The sequence below is a fragment of the Microcebus murinus genome, chromosome 1 (assembly GCF_040939455.1).
Source record: "Microcebus murinus isolate Inina chromosome 1, M.murinus_Inina_mat1.0, whole genome shotgun sequence".
In the NCBI taxonomy this organism is placed as follows: Eukaryota; Metazoa; Chordata; class Mammalia; order Primates; family Cheirogaleidae; genus Microcebus; species Microcebus murinus.
This window is the reverse complement of record NC_134104.1, coordinates 121,414,047-121,431,672: the sequence shown is the minus strand read 5'-3', so window position 1 is coordinate 121,431,672 and position 17,626 is coordinate 121,414,047. Positions and strand designations below refer to the sequence as shown.

The following is a 17,626-nucleotide window of genomic DNA, read 5'->3' as shown; positions in this document are numbered from 1 at the left end:
TTGCTTGTTCATACCTCTTGCCCTTGTTTCTGTAGATTTTTTTCCTAGTTATAAGTGCTTTATATATTTGGTTAATTAATGCTTTATGGTAAAACTTTCAAATACTGTTGTCATTTGTCTTTTAACTTTGCTTATGGTATTTTTTAATGTAAAAGTTTATTTTATGTACTTATATTTCTAAGTCTTTATCATTATTCTTCCTGGATTTTGAGTCATAGTTTGGACAATATTTTTAAAATTTAATTTTTTTGAAAAATTTCTCTAATACCTTATCCACTGACTTTTTCCCCTTTAAGCTTAATGAGAAGCCTTTCTGGAAAATGCTAAATAATATTGATTGTTCATAGTTTTGGGGAAGGTGTGGTATCTTTAATTGAGGGGTTGGAAACAGAGTACCCCTTTAAACACACACACACACACAGAGAACATGCAAATAGCTCCAATTTTGGTAGAATAATTCTTGGTCTTCCCCAGAGAGACAATTTGTTGTACCCATGACTGTTGCCTGCAAAAAATAAAAGAGAAAAAAAGAAAAAAGAAACAAAAAAATAATATTGATTGTTCATTGGAACTGCTATAGTTTACCAGCCATAGTATATCTGACACAACCATAGATCTTTGTCATTACAGTGATCTCAAGGCAGGTAAAGGGCCAGAACATTGTCACCCTTCTTCACCTAGACTTCAAGGTTAGGCATATCCCTTCTCTTAGCACATACACATTTATTCATAATTCTATCTGGAGTTTTTATTTTCTTTTTGTGTCCAATTTTGTAGGTAATTTGATCTTGGGCATATACTCTGATATTTTTCCTGATCTGTAAAATGAAGAGGTTAAATTAGAGGCCTGAAGTACTTTCTAGCTCTTAAATTCTAATATGTTAATGAATTTCAAAGATTTACCTATTATCAGACATTCTATTTATATTCTATCCCCCTCATATTTAAAGTGTTTTTCCTGCTTCCCAGACTTGATAAAAAAGCTTGTGTTTCCTTTGCCATCCAATTCCAGATTTCACTGATTTAAAACAGCCTTCATTCCAAAGGAGAGTTATAATTATTAAGTTCTGTTTGTTGATGTTTTGATTTAATTGCAGAAATGAGTAAGATCATACCAATTGTAGAGCTGGACATTTTCCATTTAACCACATTGTCATTACATGTTAGTGGCAAGGAGTAGCAGATCATCAAACAGTATTTACTTAAATTTGTATTTAATATTATGAAGAAAAAATATCTAACTTTATGTAATTATCACATGGCACATGCAAAGAAATAAAGTGACATAGTTCATAGAGTTGAATGAGAGTCAGGTTGGTTAGTAAAGGAATCAGCTACGTCACGTAGCTGTGAGCAGCTCATAACAAAGATCCACAGAAAATCTGAGTCTTTGCTATTTACCTTATCCTAAGGAATGAAAACTGATGATGTTTGGCAGTTACTCAAGCAGATGGTGAAAGTATTATTAAAGAAACGCATTACACATTAGTAAGTTTACTTTATTTTCCACAGAGTGTGCTTCTGGTTCCCTCCCCTCCCCTTTTAAAAATAAAAATAGGGGTCTCTTTGTCTTCATCTTAGACCATTATTTTGATTTCTGAAATGGCAATTTCCCGTGTACTATTTCATTATTGTGCTGCCGCCGCCTGGTGGCCACAGTGGTAATGTTGTACTTCAGTTTAAGATTTTTTTTTTTATTGCCAGGACACTATGGGACCCAAAGAAAATATGCTGATGGATGTATTTTAAGATCTGGAATACCATAAAATCTATAAAAATTGCACATTAGTTGGTACTTCAGAGTTGAGTTATTTAACTTTCTAAGCCTTAGTTTACTCAAAGTAATAGTATCTGTCTTTTATGAATGTTGTGAAGATTGAATTAGACAATGGGCACAAGAGAGCTAATATATAACAGTTGGGCATTCAATGACATTTAACTTCTGTATATTGTTCTTCTAAATAACTTCTAAAGTTACTTCTAAGTAACTTCTAAATATTGTTAATTATTAAATAATAGTAATCTGGAAAATATAATGATGTGTTATATATTGCTAGATATATTACTGAATTTATTAATGTTTAAGACTATCATGACCTAAAGAAGTGTAATTTTACTAATGATAATTTTGAATAACTAGTAGCACTGTACTAAGAAAAGCATTTTCTACATATTTAACAAATATCTATGTATAGTTGTCAGGAGCACAATATTTACATTGGATATTTAATTGACTATTAGAACCCCGTGAGAGATGTGCAAGAAACCTTGGAGATTATCGTTCATGCCCCCCATGTGGATGCAAAAATGGAAGACTGTGGATAGAGGAGGACTATATCCTAACTGTGTACTGCCTCCCAGTTCTAGAGTGGACCAAAACATGGAATAGGTTGCATTGTAATTTGACTCTATCATGAAAATAGAAAGTGGACTAGAACATGGGAACCTTTTTCTTTAGGTTTTTATTTTGTGTAATGTTGGTGTAACATGTAGGGTAATTCAACTGGAAAAAAAATCCTCTCTGCTATATTTGTGCGTGAATAGTTTAATACTCCTTGTTACTACCTTTGGAAATGGATAAAAATAAGGTTCAGTGGTTATATTTTCCAGTTTTTTCATTCTCCTCTGTGTTTCTGGAACACCCTGGACGTGCCTCGGTCACTATATTTGTCACACTGGGAAAGCATTTTTGGCTAATTTTTTTCTGTCCCATACTGGACAGTTAATTCCTTGAAGAGAGCCATGTCTATCATTTCTGCGTGTCTAGTAGGACAACACTGAATTATTTGTTCAATAAAGGAATCTACTTGGAGCATATAACTTTTAGATAAGATGTTAGGACAAAGGGGCAGAACTTCCACACCACAGTCTTTGCTTATTGTCTAAATAAGGAAAAGGAGCAGTTTCTTAGGAGTGAAAAATGGCTTGATATTTATGAACATTTTAAAGATTTGTGATAAGAGGTGAGAAACCTATAGCACATAGTACTTATAGGTACTTCTGAATTTAAGGGTCTTCATTCCTCTCTCACTCTCATCTTCCTTTCTTCATGATATATCTTTGTCTTTTTATGGCAGTCTGTTCTGTCTCCCCTCTTCTCTTTCTCAGTTAGACCCTTCTCTGTGGTCCTCCAGGTATGACCAGTTTGCATACTGTGGTAGGTATAAGAGAGGAGTTGAGATAAGCGAAAAGCACCTAGCACATTCCGTGTTGGAATGCTATACTGAGCTCTGGAACAGAGATGAATAAAATTGGTTTTCTGCCCTGGAGGGATGAATAGTCTAGTAAGGAAAAAGAGTATATAAAAAACTCACTTCCAATGTGGTGTAACTCCTAGGCAAGAACCTGTTAAGAACCAGGAACTATGAAATGCAGAGGAGGGAGGGTCCTGTGGCTTCTTTTCATGGGTGAGAATGTGTAGCAGGAAGCTCTATGGGTCTCTCTTCTCCTTGGTGAGTGGGGTCTTCTGTGATGGACCAGGGAGTTCAACTTCAGTGCCTTCACCTTTTTAAATAATATTAGCATCTTTATTTATTTATTTATTTTTAAAGGCTATACTTTTCTTCTGACATATGTGACCCCTTTGTTTTCCTCTCAAATGTAAGAGGGTTTGTGTCAGTGTCCCTTTGCTAGAAAGACCCACCTCCACCCCTGGCCCACCCTTACATTAGGAACTTCGCATAGAACAATGAGGTATTTGATAGCAGTCGTATGAGGAATGTCAACGCGATTTGGATAAGTTTATTGTCTTTTAGTCTGAAATATATTTAGTCCTGGTATTTCTTGAAATGATATTATTTGCCTGCTTCTGCAGTCATCTTAAGAAGTGTTGCATTTTCTCATTGTTATTTGTATGCTTTCGTTCACCTTCTTAGGTCATAAGTTAGAATGTTAGAACTTAAAAATGAATTTTCTCATGACTTACTTTTTTTCTTCCTCAGTTGCCGAAACAAAGGGGATTTGGTGATGGAGGCTTTGTTGGAAGGAATGCAGAATCGGGGACGTGGTGGGTAAGTTTGCTTTTTTAAAAATTAATTTTATTTATTAACACATAATTGTAAATATTTTTAGGGTATATGTGATACTTGGATACATGCATATAATGTGTAATGATCAAATCAGGTATTTAGTATATCACCTTAACCATTTATCATTTTTTTGTGTTGGGAGCATTTCAGCTCTTCTAGCTAGTTTGAAATATATAATAAATTGTTAAGGTTTAAAGAACTTTACTGTGCTAGTCTGCCTTACTGTGCTACTTACTAGTCACTTACTAGTTACTTGCTAGCCACCCTACTGTGCTATTGAACACTGGGACTTATTCCTTCTATCCAACTGTATGTTTGTACACATTAACTAATCTTTCTTCACTCACTGTTCCCAGCCTGTGATAGCCATCATTCTATTCTCTACCTCCATGAGATCCACTTTTTTGGTTTCCACATATGAATGAGAACATTTATTTTTCTGTGCCTGGCTTATTTCACTTAACATAATGACCTTCAGTTTCATCCATGTTGCTGCAAATGACAGAATTTCATTCTTTTTTGTGGCTGAATAGTATTCCTTTGTGTGTGTGTACCACATTTTCTTTGTCCATTCATCTGCTGACGGACACGTAGGTTGATTCCTTATCTTAGCTCTTGTGAATACTGTTGCAGTAAACATGGGAGTACAAGTATCTCTTTAATATACTGATTTCCTCTCATTTGGATTAATACCCAGTGGTGGGATTACTGGATCATATGGTAATTCTATTTTTAGTTTTTTGAGAAACCTCCATACTCTTTTCCGTAGTGGCTGTGCTAATTTACATTCTCACCAAAAGTGTGTAAGAGTTCTCTTTTCTCCACATCCTCACTAGCATCTGTTATTTCTTGTTGTCTTGATAATGGCCATTCTAACTGTGGTGAGATGGTTTCTCATTGTGGTTTTAAGTTGGATTTGCCTGACAATTAGTGATGCTGAGCATTTTTTATATACCTCTTGTCCATTTGTATGTCTTCTTTTGAGAAATGTCTATTCATTTCATTTAATGAGATTTTTTTTTCTGTTGAATTCCTTGTATAATCTGGATATTAGTCCCTTGTTGTATGAATAGTTTGTAAATATTTTCTCCCATTCTATAGGTTGTCTCTTCATTCTGTTGATTGTTTCCTTTGCTGTGCAAAAGCCTTTTAGTTTAATAATGTCACATTTGTCTATTTTTATTTGAAGTCTTAACCATAAAATCCATGTTTTCTAGGTCTTTGCCTAGACCAATCCTGAAGTGTTTCCCTTATGTTTTCATCTAGTAGTTTTATAGTTTTGGGTTTTATGTTTAAGTCTTTACTCCATTTTGAGTTGATTTTTGTGTATGGTGAGAGATGGGGTCTAGTTTCATTTTTCTGCATGTCGATATCCAGTTTTTCTAGTACCATTGCTTAAAGAGGGTGTCCTACCCCCAGTGTATGTTTTTGGCACTTTTGTTGAAAGATGAGGCTGTTTCTGTTCCATTGGTCTCCATGTCTGTTTTTATACCATTAACATGTTATTTTGGTTATTATGATTTGGTAATATTAATATATTTTGAAGTCGGGTAGTATGATACCTCCAGCTTTGTTCTTTTTGCTCAGGATTACTTTGGCTATTTGAGGCTTTTTGTGGCTCCATATCAACTTTAGGACCTTTTTTTTTCTTTTTTCTATTTCTGTGAAGAATGTCCTTGGCATTTTTATAGGGATTGCATTGATTCTGTAGATTGTTTTGAACAGTATGGTCATTTTAACTGTTAATTCTTCTGATCCATGTGCAAGGGATGTCTTTCCATTTGTTTTTGTTCTCTTCAATTTCTTTCACCAGTGTTTTATAGTTTTCATCATAGAGGTTTTTCACTGCCTTGGTTAAATTTATTTCTACATTTTTTTTTTTTTTGTAGCTATTGTAAATGGGATTGCTTTCTTTTATTTTTTATTTCGGCATATTATGGGGGTACAGATTTTAAAGTTTCAATAAATGCCCTTCCGCCCCTCCCCCCACAAGTCTGAGTCTCCAGCATGACCATCCCCCAGATGGTGCACATCTCACTCATTATGTATGTATATACCCGCCCCCCTCCCCCTCCCACCTGCCCAATACCCTATTACTCTAGTACCTATGTGACCACTTAGGTGCTGTTCAGTTAATACCAATTTGCTGGTCAGGGGATTGCTTTCTTGATTTCTTTTTCAGCTAGTTCATTATTGGTATATAGAAATGTTACTCATCTTTGTATGTTGATTTTTTTTTTTTTTTTTTGAGACAGAGTCTCACTTTGTTGCCCAGGCTAGAGTGAGTGCCGTGGCGTCAGCCTAGCTCACAGCAACCTCAGACTCCTGGGCTCAAGCGATCCTACTGCCTCAGCCTCCCGAGTAGCTGGGACTACAGGCATGCGCCACCATGCCCGGCTAATTTTTTCTGTATGTATTAGTTGGCCAATTAATTTTTTTTTTCTTTCTATTTATAGTAGAGACGGGGTCTCGCTCTTGTTCAGGCTGGTTTTGAACTCCTGACCTTGAGCAATCCACCCGCCTCGGCCTCCCAGAGTGCTAGGATTACAGGCGTGAGCCACCGCGCCCGGCCTGTATGTTGATTTTGTATCCTAAAACTTTTCTGCATTCTTTTATTAGTTCTAACAGTTTTTTGGTGCAGTCTTTAGGTTTTCCTTTATACAAAATCATGTCATCTGCACAAAAGGACAGTTTGACTTACTCCTTTCCAACTTGAATACCTTTTATTTCTTTTTTTTGCCTCATTGCCCTGGGTAGGACTTCCAGTACTGTAGTAAATGGGAGTGGTGAAAGTGAGCATACTTGTCTTGTTTCAGTTCTTAAAGGCAAGGCTTTTAGCTTTTCCCATTCAGTATGATGTTAGCTGTGGGTATGTCATATGTGGCCTTTATTATGTTGAGGATGTTCCTAGTTTGTTGAGAGTTTTTATTATGAAGGAATGTTGAATTATTTATTTTTTTTCAGACAGAATCTCACTCTGTTGCCTGGGCTAGAGTGCCTTGGCAGCAGCCAGCTCACAGCGACCTCAAACTCCTGGTCTCAAGCAATCCTCCTGCCTCAGCCTCCCAAGTAGCTGGGACTACAGGCATGCACCACCTTGCCTGGCTAATTTTTTCTATATATTTTCAGTTGTCCAGCCAATTTCTTTCTATTTTTTGTGGAGATAGGGGTTTTGTCCTTTCTGAGGCTGGTCTCTAACTCCTGAGCTCAAACCATCCGCCTGCCCCGCCCTCCCAGAGTGCTAGAATTACAGGCATGAGCCACTGCACCCGGCCTGGAATGTTGAATTTTATCAGATGCTTTTTCTGTATGCATTGAGATGATCATATAGTTTTTGTCTTTCATTCTATTGATGTGATGTATCACATTTATTAGTTTGTATATATTGGATCATCCTTTTATACGGGTGATAAATTCCACTTGATCACCACTTTTGATGTGTTGTTGGATTCAATTTGCTAGTATTCTGTTGAGTACTTTGCATCTATGATCATCAGGATATTGGCCTGTAGTTTTCTCTTTTGGTTGTGTCCTTGTCTGGTTTTGGTAGCATGGTAAAGTTGGCCTTGAAAAATGAGTTAGAATTCCCTCCTCTTCAATTTTTTGGGATAGTTTGAGAAGAACTGGCATTAGTTCTTCTTTATAAGTTTGGTAGAATTCAGTAGTAAAGCCAACAGGTCCCAAACTTTTCTTTGCTGGGTGACCTTTTATTACTCATTTAGTCTTGTTTCTCATTATTGATCTGTTTAGGTTTTCTGTTTATTCCTGGTTCAATCTTGGTAAGTTGTATGTGTTTAGGAATTTGTCCATTTTCTCTAGGTTTTCCAATTTGTTAGCATATAGTTGTTCATAATAGTCTCTAATGACCTTTTGTGTTTCTGTGGTATCAGTTGTAATGTTTTCTTTTTGTTTTTGATTTATTATTTGTGTCTTCTCTTTTTTCTTGGTTAGTCTAGCTAGTAGTTTATCAATTTTGTTTATCTTTTCAAAAAACTAACTTTTCATTTCATTGATCCTTTTTATTATAGTTCTTTTAGTCTTTATTTTGTTTATTTCTGCTCTGCTCATTATTATTTTTTTCCTTCTAAGTTTGGGTTTGGTTTGTTCTTGCTTTTCTAGTTCCTTGAGGTACAGATTAAGTTGCTTATTTGAAATCTGTCTGCTTTTTTGATGTAGGTGTTTATTACCGTAAACTTCCCTCTTAGCACTGCTTTTGCTGTATCCCATAGGTTTTGGTATGTTGTTTATTTCTATTTTCATTTGCTTAAACAAATTTTTAAAAATTTTCTTCTTAAGTTCTTCATTGATCCAGTGGTCATTCAGGATCATGTTGTTTAATTTTCATGTATTTTTAATTTCTAAAGTTCCTCTTCTTATTGATTTTTAGTTTTATTTTATTGTCTGAGAAGATATTTGATATGATTATGACTTTTTAAAATGTGTTGAGACTTGTTTTGTGTCTTAACATATAGTTTGTCTTGAATAATGTTCCATATCTTGAAGAGAAGAATGTATATTCTGCAACTGTTCAATAAAATATTCTGTAAATGTTTGTTGAGTTCATATGGTTCATATTGTAGATTAAGTCCAATGTTTCTTTGTTGATTTTCTGTGTAGATGACCTGTCCTGTGCTGAAAATGGGGTGTTGAAGTCCCCAACTACTATCGTATTGAGGTCTGTCTCTCTCTTTTTAGCTTTAATAATATTTGCTACATATATCTTGGTTCTCTGGTATTGGGTGCATATGTAATTATAGTTGTAATATCCCCTTGCTGAATTGATACCGTTATTATGTAAATGCCATCTTTGTTTCTTTTTATGTATTTGACTTAAACTCTATTTTATCTGATATAAATATAGCTACTCCTGTGTGGCTTTTGGTTTCTATTTGCATAGAATATTTTTTCCTATCCCTTTATTTTCAGTCTATGTGTGTCTTTACAGGTGAAGTGACTTTCTTGTAGGCAGCAGGTAGTTGGGGCATTTTTTTTTTTTTTTAATTCATTCAGCCAGTCTGTATCTTTTAATTGGGGAATTAAAATTATGTATATTCAGGGTTGTTATTGATAGATGAGGAATTATGCCTGTCATTTTGTTAATTGTTTTTAATTAATTGTTTTCTAATTATCTTTTATATCCTTTTTTCATTTTTTTCCTCTTTTATTTTTTACCTTTATGATTTGGTAGTTTTTTGTAGTGATAATGTTTGACTCCTTTCTCTTCCTTATTTGTGTATCTGCTCTACCATTGAGTTTTACACTTTTATATGTTTTCATGGTAGTAGATATCACTCCCATAAGCATTTTTCATAGGGCTGGTCTAGTGGTGATGAATTTCTGCATTTTTTGCTTGTTTGGGAAAGACTTTATGTCTCCTTCATTTTTGAAGGATAGCTTAGCTGGATGTGGTATTCTTGGTTGATGGTTTTTTGTTTTTTGGTTTTTTTTCTTTTAGCACTTTGAATATATCATCCCATTCTCTCTTGGCTTGTAAAGTTTCTGCTTAGAAATCTACTATTAGTCTGATGGAGATTCCCGTGTATGTGACTAGATGCTTTTCTCTTGCTGTTTTAGAATTCTTTACCTTTGACTTTTAAGAGTTTGACTATAATGTGCTGTGGAAAGACCTTTTTGGGTTGAATCTATTTGAGGATCTTTGAGCTGCTTGCATCTGGGGATGTCTGTGTCTCTTGTAATAATTGGGAAGTTTTCAGCTATTATTTCATTAAATAGGTTTTCTATGCCTTTACATATCTCTTCTCCTTCTGAAATTCCCAGAATTCAAATATTTGGTTGCTTTATGTTCTCCCATATATCATGTAGGTTTTCTTCATTCATTTAATTCTTTATTATTTTTATTTTTTGTCTGAGTTATTTTAAAAGTCTTATCTTGAAGTTCAAGATAATTGAACAAAGCGGAAATTCTTTGTTCTGCTTGATCTAGTCTGTTGTTGAAGCTCTCAATTGTATTTTTTATTTCACTTGTTGAATTCCTCAGTTACATAATTTGTTTGGTTCTTTTTTTTATGATAATTGTCTCTTTGTTGAATTTCTTAGTTAGATCATGAATTGTTTTCCTGATTTCTTTGTGTTGTTTATCTGTGTTTTCTTGTATCTCACTGAGTTTCTTTAATATTATTATTTTGAATTTTTTTTCAGATATTTCATAAATTTCTTTTTCTTTGGGACTTGTTATCAGAAAATTATTGTGTTCCTTTGGAGGTGTCATGTTTACCTGCTTTCTCATGTTTCTTGTGTCTTTACATTGATATCTGTACATCTTGGGTAGCGGTTGCTTCCTCCAATTTTATGGATTGCCTTTCATAGGAAAGATTTTTTCCTATAGATGTATCTATAGTGTTAGTTGGGTAGGTTGCTTTGACTTTGATCTTGGTGGGCGCAATAGTGTAGTTTCCGCATGATTTTTTGATCTGTAATCAGTGCCAGTGGTGCCTGCGAGTTCCTCAGTAGCTTATACTGAAGTTGTTAGTGGAGGTTGTAGCAAGGCTTTGATGGTGATGGGGACACCAGGCAGCCTGGTCTTCAGGCACCAATGATGGCAGTGTCAGGCAGGGTGGGCATGTCCTCAGGCCCCTGGATGGTGTGTGGAGGCACTGGTGACAGTGGACAGGGCAGATACCCAAGGCCCCCAGATGATGTGCACAGCCACTGGTGGTGGCAGTGGCAAGCAGTTGGGCTCTCCCCAGGTCCCCAGGGGGTACCTGTGGGTGCTGGCAGCGGGTGGAGTGGGTCAATCCCTAGGGCCCTGGACAATGTGTGTGGGTGCTAGTAGTGGGTGGGACAGATCTTTCTTCAGGCCCTTAGGTGGTGTGCATGGGTGATAGCAGGAGGGGCAAGCCTGTCCTCAGACCCCTGAATGTGAGAGGGTGCCAGCCAGTCAGTTTTCTTTGACCTTAAGCTTCTCACTGAAGTTTAAAAGGCTTATCTGAGTTATGCCTCTGAGTATATTGTGCTTTGAGTATAGAAACAAAAGTGTTGAGCAAAAGCTAAACTGACCCATGTCATGATTGTGGACAGTGTCTCTTTTTGGGATGTTTGCTTCATCTTAGCAGTATGAAGTTGGATGCTTGCCTTCATCCCACCTTGGCTTTTCTACTCGTAAAAAGCAAAAGTACAAAGATTCTATAACACTAAGGACAAGTGCTTTTTAAAAAAATGTATTTAAGCCTTAGTGATGGCTCTCTGAGGCCATTTCTGGAAACTTCTTTGAATCGTTAACACATCTGTGTCCACCTCTGTTTCAACCTCTGCAATATCTGGCAACTCCTGAAACTTGGAAGGACATCAGTAAGTTTACAATAATAAGGGAGATTGTAGTAAATTCCTGACAGTAAAGTGGGAATAAATAGTTGAAATAAATCTGGCTCAAGGATTCATTTCTTGAAGCTACTCTTAAAATTGTATTATCATTTTTCTAAAAAAAAATAAAAAAATAAAAAATAAAATGTAAATTCTTAGGAGCCTTGTTTGATGTTTATCCTTTAATTGGTTTTAAATGTTTTAGAAGTATCTATTGCTTGAATTTGTCAAGTGTTCTAATAAATTGATTACCTATATAAAAAAAAAATTGTATTATCATTTTTCTGCATGATAGCCAGCTTTCTTCTAAGGCTTTTTATTTTGGCTTAGATGAGCATGTGACATATAGGCTTGTCTGAATTCTTCCTGAAAGCTTCCCTAAAATATTATAGAAGTGCTAGTTAGTTGTGGAAATCTTATTCCAAAAGCCAAACTGAAAACATCAAGTCTCATGTTTAACAAAAGGACTTGGGCTTTAGGTTGGCTATTAGAGGAAGACAAGATATTCTATGGAATGGGTAGTCATCTTACTATAAGCACTAAAAGCAAAAGCTCAGAAATCCTGTTCTTTGTTTGTGGTAATTTATTAGTTGACATTGTTCTACTTCAGGGAGGTTTACATCTTGTATGTTTTTACATGAGAAAGATGAAAAGCCACTTGGACATATGTTCTATGTTTTTAATGATCTGTTCTTATTTTAAGGGGATTTTTGACATCCTGTGAAGCAGAACTACAGGAGCTCATGAAACAGATTGACATAATGGTGGCTCATAAAAAATCTGAATGGGAAGGGCAGACACATGCTCTAGAGACTTGCTTGGACATCCGGGACCAGGAACTTAAGAGTCTTAGGAATCAGTTAGATGTGAAACACAAAGAGGTAAAGCAGTTGATTCACTCTTCTTTTTAGTATCTTTATCATTTATATTTCTTAAATATTTATTGAAGAAAGCATTTGTATGCTAATTAGTTTCTTTATTTATAACTTCTTTAAGAAAATGTAAAAGGGTGCCATACAACGTTTGCATGACCGTCATCATATTTCATGTCCACATTAACATTTACTGAGTTTTAGTGGAAGTTGTTTTTTGGCTTCACTGTGTGGCTAGTGTAAAAAACAAAGTTGAGTTCCAAATTCAATGATTTGCCTCTTTTAGTTTGATTTAAAACAAAATGAAGAGCACTCTTTTAAAAAATCATATTACTCTTGTTGAAAATTAAGGGGAAAGAAAGAAAAGAGGAAAATAAAAATAACTTATAATCCACTACCCACTGATATTGGTTATTTGGAAGAAAAGTTTAATAATATTTGCTGAGTGCTTTCTCATTTAGCTGGTATGGTAGGAAGAAGTACACCCAATATTGGAAGGGAATCAGAAAGCATTTCTAATTGCGAGAGTTGTGCCTAAACTTTCGGTGTGAATGTCAATCTCATAAGGCTTGGAAGAGTAGTGGGGAAACAGTGGTCCCAAGCCCTCTTCTGAAGGCTTTTCCTACCAATAGTATCACCACTCATGAAGGCTGTCAGCTTATTCAGGTATACTTTTATGAGTAGTGCACACTGAGATTGTGATTTGGTTGAGAAAACTTGGATAGTTCAGAAATGTTTTATGTTACAGAGACAGGGTTAGGCTTGATAAAAAAATGTTTTTATGCTTATCAAGAAAATCTCTCAGTGGTTGGCCATTTGCACTTTGGATCAAAATAGTACATGGTAATATTGGCTATATCCAAATTTTCTATTAATGCCATTTTCTAAAATGCAATTTATTTTAAAATTTGGGTAGACCTTTGGGAATATATTTAAAATTACACCTCATGCAAAGTATAGAAAGTGATGAAAAAGTACACTGAGTATCATGTTTGATATTTTGGTGTTGATATTGATATTTCAGTGTTCCTTTTCTAGTAAGCTACTTTAGCACTTCTTTGTTTCTCCTAAGGGAAAACAAAAGTAGTTCTGTTTAGTAGGTTGAAGTGAAAGTGGTTTTCAAGTGAAGAAAATCACCACATATATAGATATCTAGGTTGTTTATTTTGTTAAAAACCCATTAATTTCTGTGTTTGTGATTTTGAGAATAGTCACTCTGATGCTAAGTTTGTACTTATATCTGTGGCTTAATTTTGCTGTCAAGGGCATTATTGCCATTACTTAATGCCTTAAAGAGAAATTAAGAGATCGAATGAATAGGTACCATGGTAAGGATCTGAATGTTACAAGTTTGAAACAGCTGGGAACATATAAGAAATTTAGAACTGCAGCTGTCTAGTCAATTTGTTGTTTCATCAGTGGGGCTGCTAAAAGTTGATTAAGTTTGTAGAAGTGATGTACATTTACCAAACACTAGTAATGGGAATCTATTCCTTAGAGTTTGCAAAATTGTGTTGCATTAAAACACTTTTTTCAAGTATGGGTTATAACATTCTCATAATCTGATTTGAGCAGCACATGATATAACAAATGTAAAGTAGGGCTTTAGGCTTTTGTCATTTTTATTTGTTTGAAAGTTCCCTTGAAGCAGTTAGTTCTCTGATACAAACACTGCTACTCAAATGACAGGTCCACAATGAGGTAAAAAGCTTGCACCAGCATATAAATTAGTGCATTACATCTTTTACTGAGAAAGTTTTGCTATGTAAGCATGTCAGTTGCACTAAATAGTGTGTTTCGTGACATAGTTGATTTACATTCTACCTCAGGCTCCTTATCTCCTGCTGGGTTGCTGTTTGTGATCAGCTCCAGCCTGCCTGCAGATAGATCATACTTTGGAGCAGCATTACTATAAACAACTTATTTTGGGAGTTAATGCTTTATGTATTTTCTGATTACAATATTGGCATTGGTTTTGTTTTAAAGGACATTTCTGCTGCTGTTACCTTCTAACTTCCTATAGAGCAGGTTGTCCTAATGAAATGAGTAAGGAATTTGGAGTTATTCTAGGCATTCAAAGCTGTTTTAACATTTGTAAATCAATATAACTTGCCACATTATTGGAGAAATAACCTATAATTGTCGCAAACAATTCAGGAAAGAAATTTAATAAAACTCAATTATCTATTCATGATAAAAATTTTAAAATCTCTTACAAACTAGAAATATAAGAGAACTTCCTTAATCTGATAAAAGGATATGCAAGAAACATATAGCAAGTAACAATTAATGTGAAATATTAAAAGCTTTCCTTCAGAGATTGTGAATGAGACAAGGTTGCCCAGTATCAACACTTTTTTTCATCATTATAGTAGAGGTTTAGCCAGTACAATAAAGCTAGAAAAATAAATAAAGGATAAAAGAGTTAGAAAGGAAGAAATACCACTGTAGTAATTAGCACATGATTTTTTTTATGTAGAAAATGCAAAGACTCTACAAACTGCTATAATTAATAAATGTAGCAGGATTGCTGAATTCAAGGTTAATATACAAAAATTTTTGTATTCTCTATACCAGCAAAAAGCAATTAAAAATGAAGTTAAAAAAAGACATCATTGACAAGAGTATCAAAAAAAGCACAAAATATAGTAAATCCAATGAAAGAAGTACAGAACCTTCATACAGAAAACTCTAAATTATGGAGAGAAATTCAGACTGTAATAAATGGAAGGATGGGCTGTGTTCATGGATAGACTCAATATTTTAAATGTATTAGTTTCTCCAAAATCGATCTATTGATTCAGTGTCATTTTAATCAAAACTACAGTATAATAAGTATATGGAACTAGCCAAAACAATCTTGATGAAGAGGAATTAAGCTGGAGGATTAGAGTACTAGACAACAAGATTTATTTAAAACTATATTAAGACAATGTGATATTATTACAAGGATAGAAAAACAGACCAATGGAAAAGAATAAAGAATGCCGTAACAGAAATTCCACGTATGTGAACATTTGATTAATAACAGGATAGCACTGAAGGGTGGTGGGAAGCCTTTTCAATACATGGCACTGAATCAACTGAATAATAATATGAGTAAAAAAGAAAAGATTTTGACTTCTAGTTTCATACTATACATCAAATTTAATTCTAGATGTATTACAAATTTAAATGTGAAGTGCTTGAAAATCTTCAGAAGGTGACATAGGAGAATATCTTAGTGACCTTGGAGTAGGGAAAGATTTCTTTAATAATAATCATAAAAGAAAAAGTTAATGATTATATTAATATCATGTGCTTGTTATGTATTCATAACCAACAAAAGACAGATAAGGAACTAATAATAAGAATTTAACTGAGTAGAAAAATGGGCAAAATACTTAAATAGGTATTTTATAAAAGAAGATATCAAAATGGCCAAAAAACATGTGAAAAGATACTCGGTTATTTCATTGGTTATTAGAAAAATGCAAATTATAAACACAACATACCTCTAGATACATCCCAGCATGGCTAAAAGTTAAAAGACTATTAATACTGTTATTGTAAGGATATGAAACAGCTGGAATCCTTATATTATTGTTGGCAGTGTAAATTGGTGTAATGTCTTTGGAAAACGGTTTGCCAATTATCTACTAAAGTTAAGCTGTGATCTGGCATTTCTACTCCTAATATATATGTTTATAGTATATCTGTTCATAACAGCACAATTCTTAATATCCAGAAACTGAATACAGTTCAAGTGTCCATCAGAAAAGAAAGGATTTTAGAAAGTTATGTTTTTATACAATGAAATACAGTACAGCTTTGAAAATAAATGAGCTTTTGCTACAGGCAACAGTGTAGGTGAATCTTGCATAGATAATGTTGAGTGAAAGATACAATCCAAGAGTAGATACTGTATGATTCCATTTATATGAAGTATAAAAACAGGCAAAGCAAAACTAATTGATGACATTAGAAGCCAGACTAGAGGTTACCTGTAGAGAGGTGGGGAGGGAGGGGTAGTGACTAGTGGGATAGGAGGAGGCAGATCTACTGGAGTGGTGGTGATAATGATTGATAGGCAGATTCTCTTTTTGATAAATGACTGAGCTACACTTTTCTGTGTATTTGTTTCAATTTAAGTTTATTAAAAAATAAAGTGACGATTCCTACTTGAATGGTTGAAAACATGCATTTTGTGCATTATTTTTCTGTGGGTATTTTGGATTGTTTTCCTCTGGGCCTGGAAAAGTTTGGAAATGATTAGTTGTAATGGTAAACTCTTGAGTGTCACATGATTTAGCATGCTTGCTTTCAGCCTTATACACTAAAAGTTCTTTATCGTTTTATATTTACACAAAGTACATTTGTGTTTTATACTTATTAGTTTCTTTATATATTAATATATTCTGTTAACATGCATAATTTTTTCACTTTATTTTGTTAGTTTTATCCTAGAACTCCTGTAGTGGGAAGTTCTAGAAGATCTGTGAACACCTTGGTCCTGTTATCATCATTAACAGTTAATATTCTCACTTCCATTTACTGATCAGTGACTTGTTACATAAGAATCAGTAGTACAATTAACTGGAACTTAAAGCTCTCACTTTTCCCTTGGCAGTATTAATAATGTTCAGAGAGGGGTGTGTGTGTGTGTGTGTGTGTGTGTGTGTGGTCTTTGTGGATAGTAAATATAATGTATCTTTTCTCTTGGTATCTTTGTTACGAGTAATGGTTACTACATACTGACGTGCTTTGTCTTCATGGGTTATAGCAGTATAGACACAGGTCTACCTTCAGGGTAATCTGCTTCTCCTTTTTTTCTTCTATCTTTTCTAAAAGCTATTGCTCATTCCTACTGATTATTGCACTTCTACATATTTTACTTTCTAATTTTATATCTTCTGGCAGGTTGGGGGCTAGGAAATATGAATAATTAAGACTTATGTTAAACAAACAGATGAATCCTTAAGATCTTTATCAAGTAGGTGGGCTTAGTATCAATCTTACTGTTTTCTTTTTTAATACTGTTTTTTCTTCTACAAAGCCATAGCCATTGGGGAAAACTTAGAAAAGACAATAAAGTGTGAAGAAAAGAAGTAGGATAATCCATAATACCATGAATCAGGGTTAATCTGTATTAACATTTGATACATTTCCTTAAAGCTGTGTATGCTTGCTTATGTAAAAATCCTTCACAAAATTGGGATTTTAATGTAGTTTTTCTATTTTTAAATGGCAAACATTTTGCATGTTAACTCTTTTGATACATATTAATGTTACCATGTTTTCATTTATTCATTATATTCACCCAACAGTTCCTTTATTTTTAAACATTTACATTTTTTTCCATTTTATTCAGTTTTTACAAAAGAACTTCTCTGTTCGCAAATTTTTAACATCTACATTTATTTTCTT

The 17,626-nt window shown here is 34.3% G+C and overlaps 1 protein-coding gene across 5 annotated transcripts in view; it reads left to right on the top strand.

The window, feature by feature from the left end:
- The window catches only part of CEP63 (centrosomal protein 63), a 61,716-nt gene that overhangs the window by 5,682 nt on the left and 38,408 nt on the right, over positions 1-17,626 (top strand). For 4 of the 5 annotated variants that reach the window (XM_012787783.3, XM_012787786.3, XM_012787785.3 and 1 more), the window contains exons 2-3: positions 3,942-4,010; positions 12,052-12,229. In XM_012787783.3, the coding sequence (XP_012643237.1) occupies positions 3,967-4,010; positions 12,052-12,229 (222 nt within the window). In that variant the 5' untranslated portion in view covers positions 3,942-3,966. Of the gene's footprint in view, positions 1-3,941; positions 4,011-8,645; positions 8,704-12,051; positions 12,230-17,626 lie in introns of those variants that run through there. The other variant, XM_012787784.3, reaches the window with a different exon arrangement.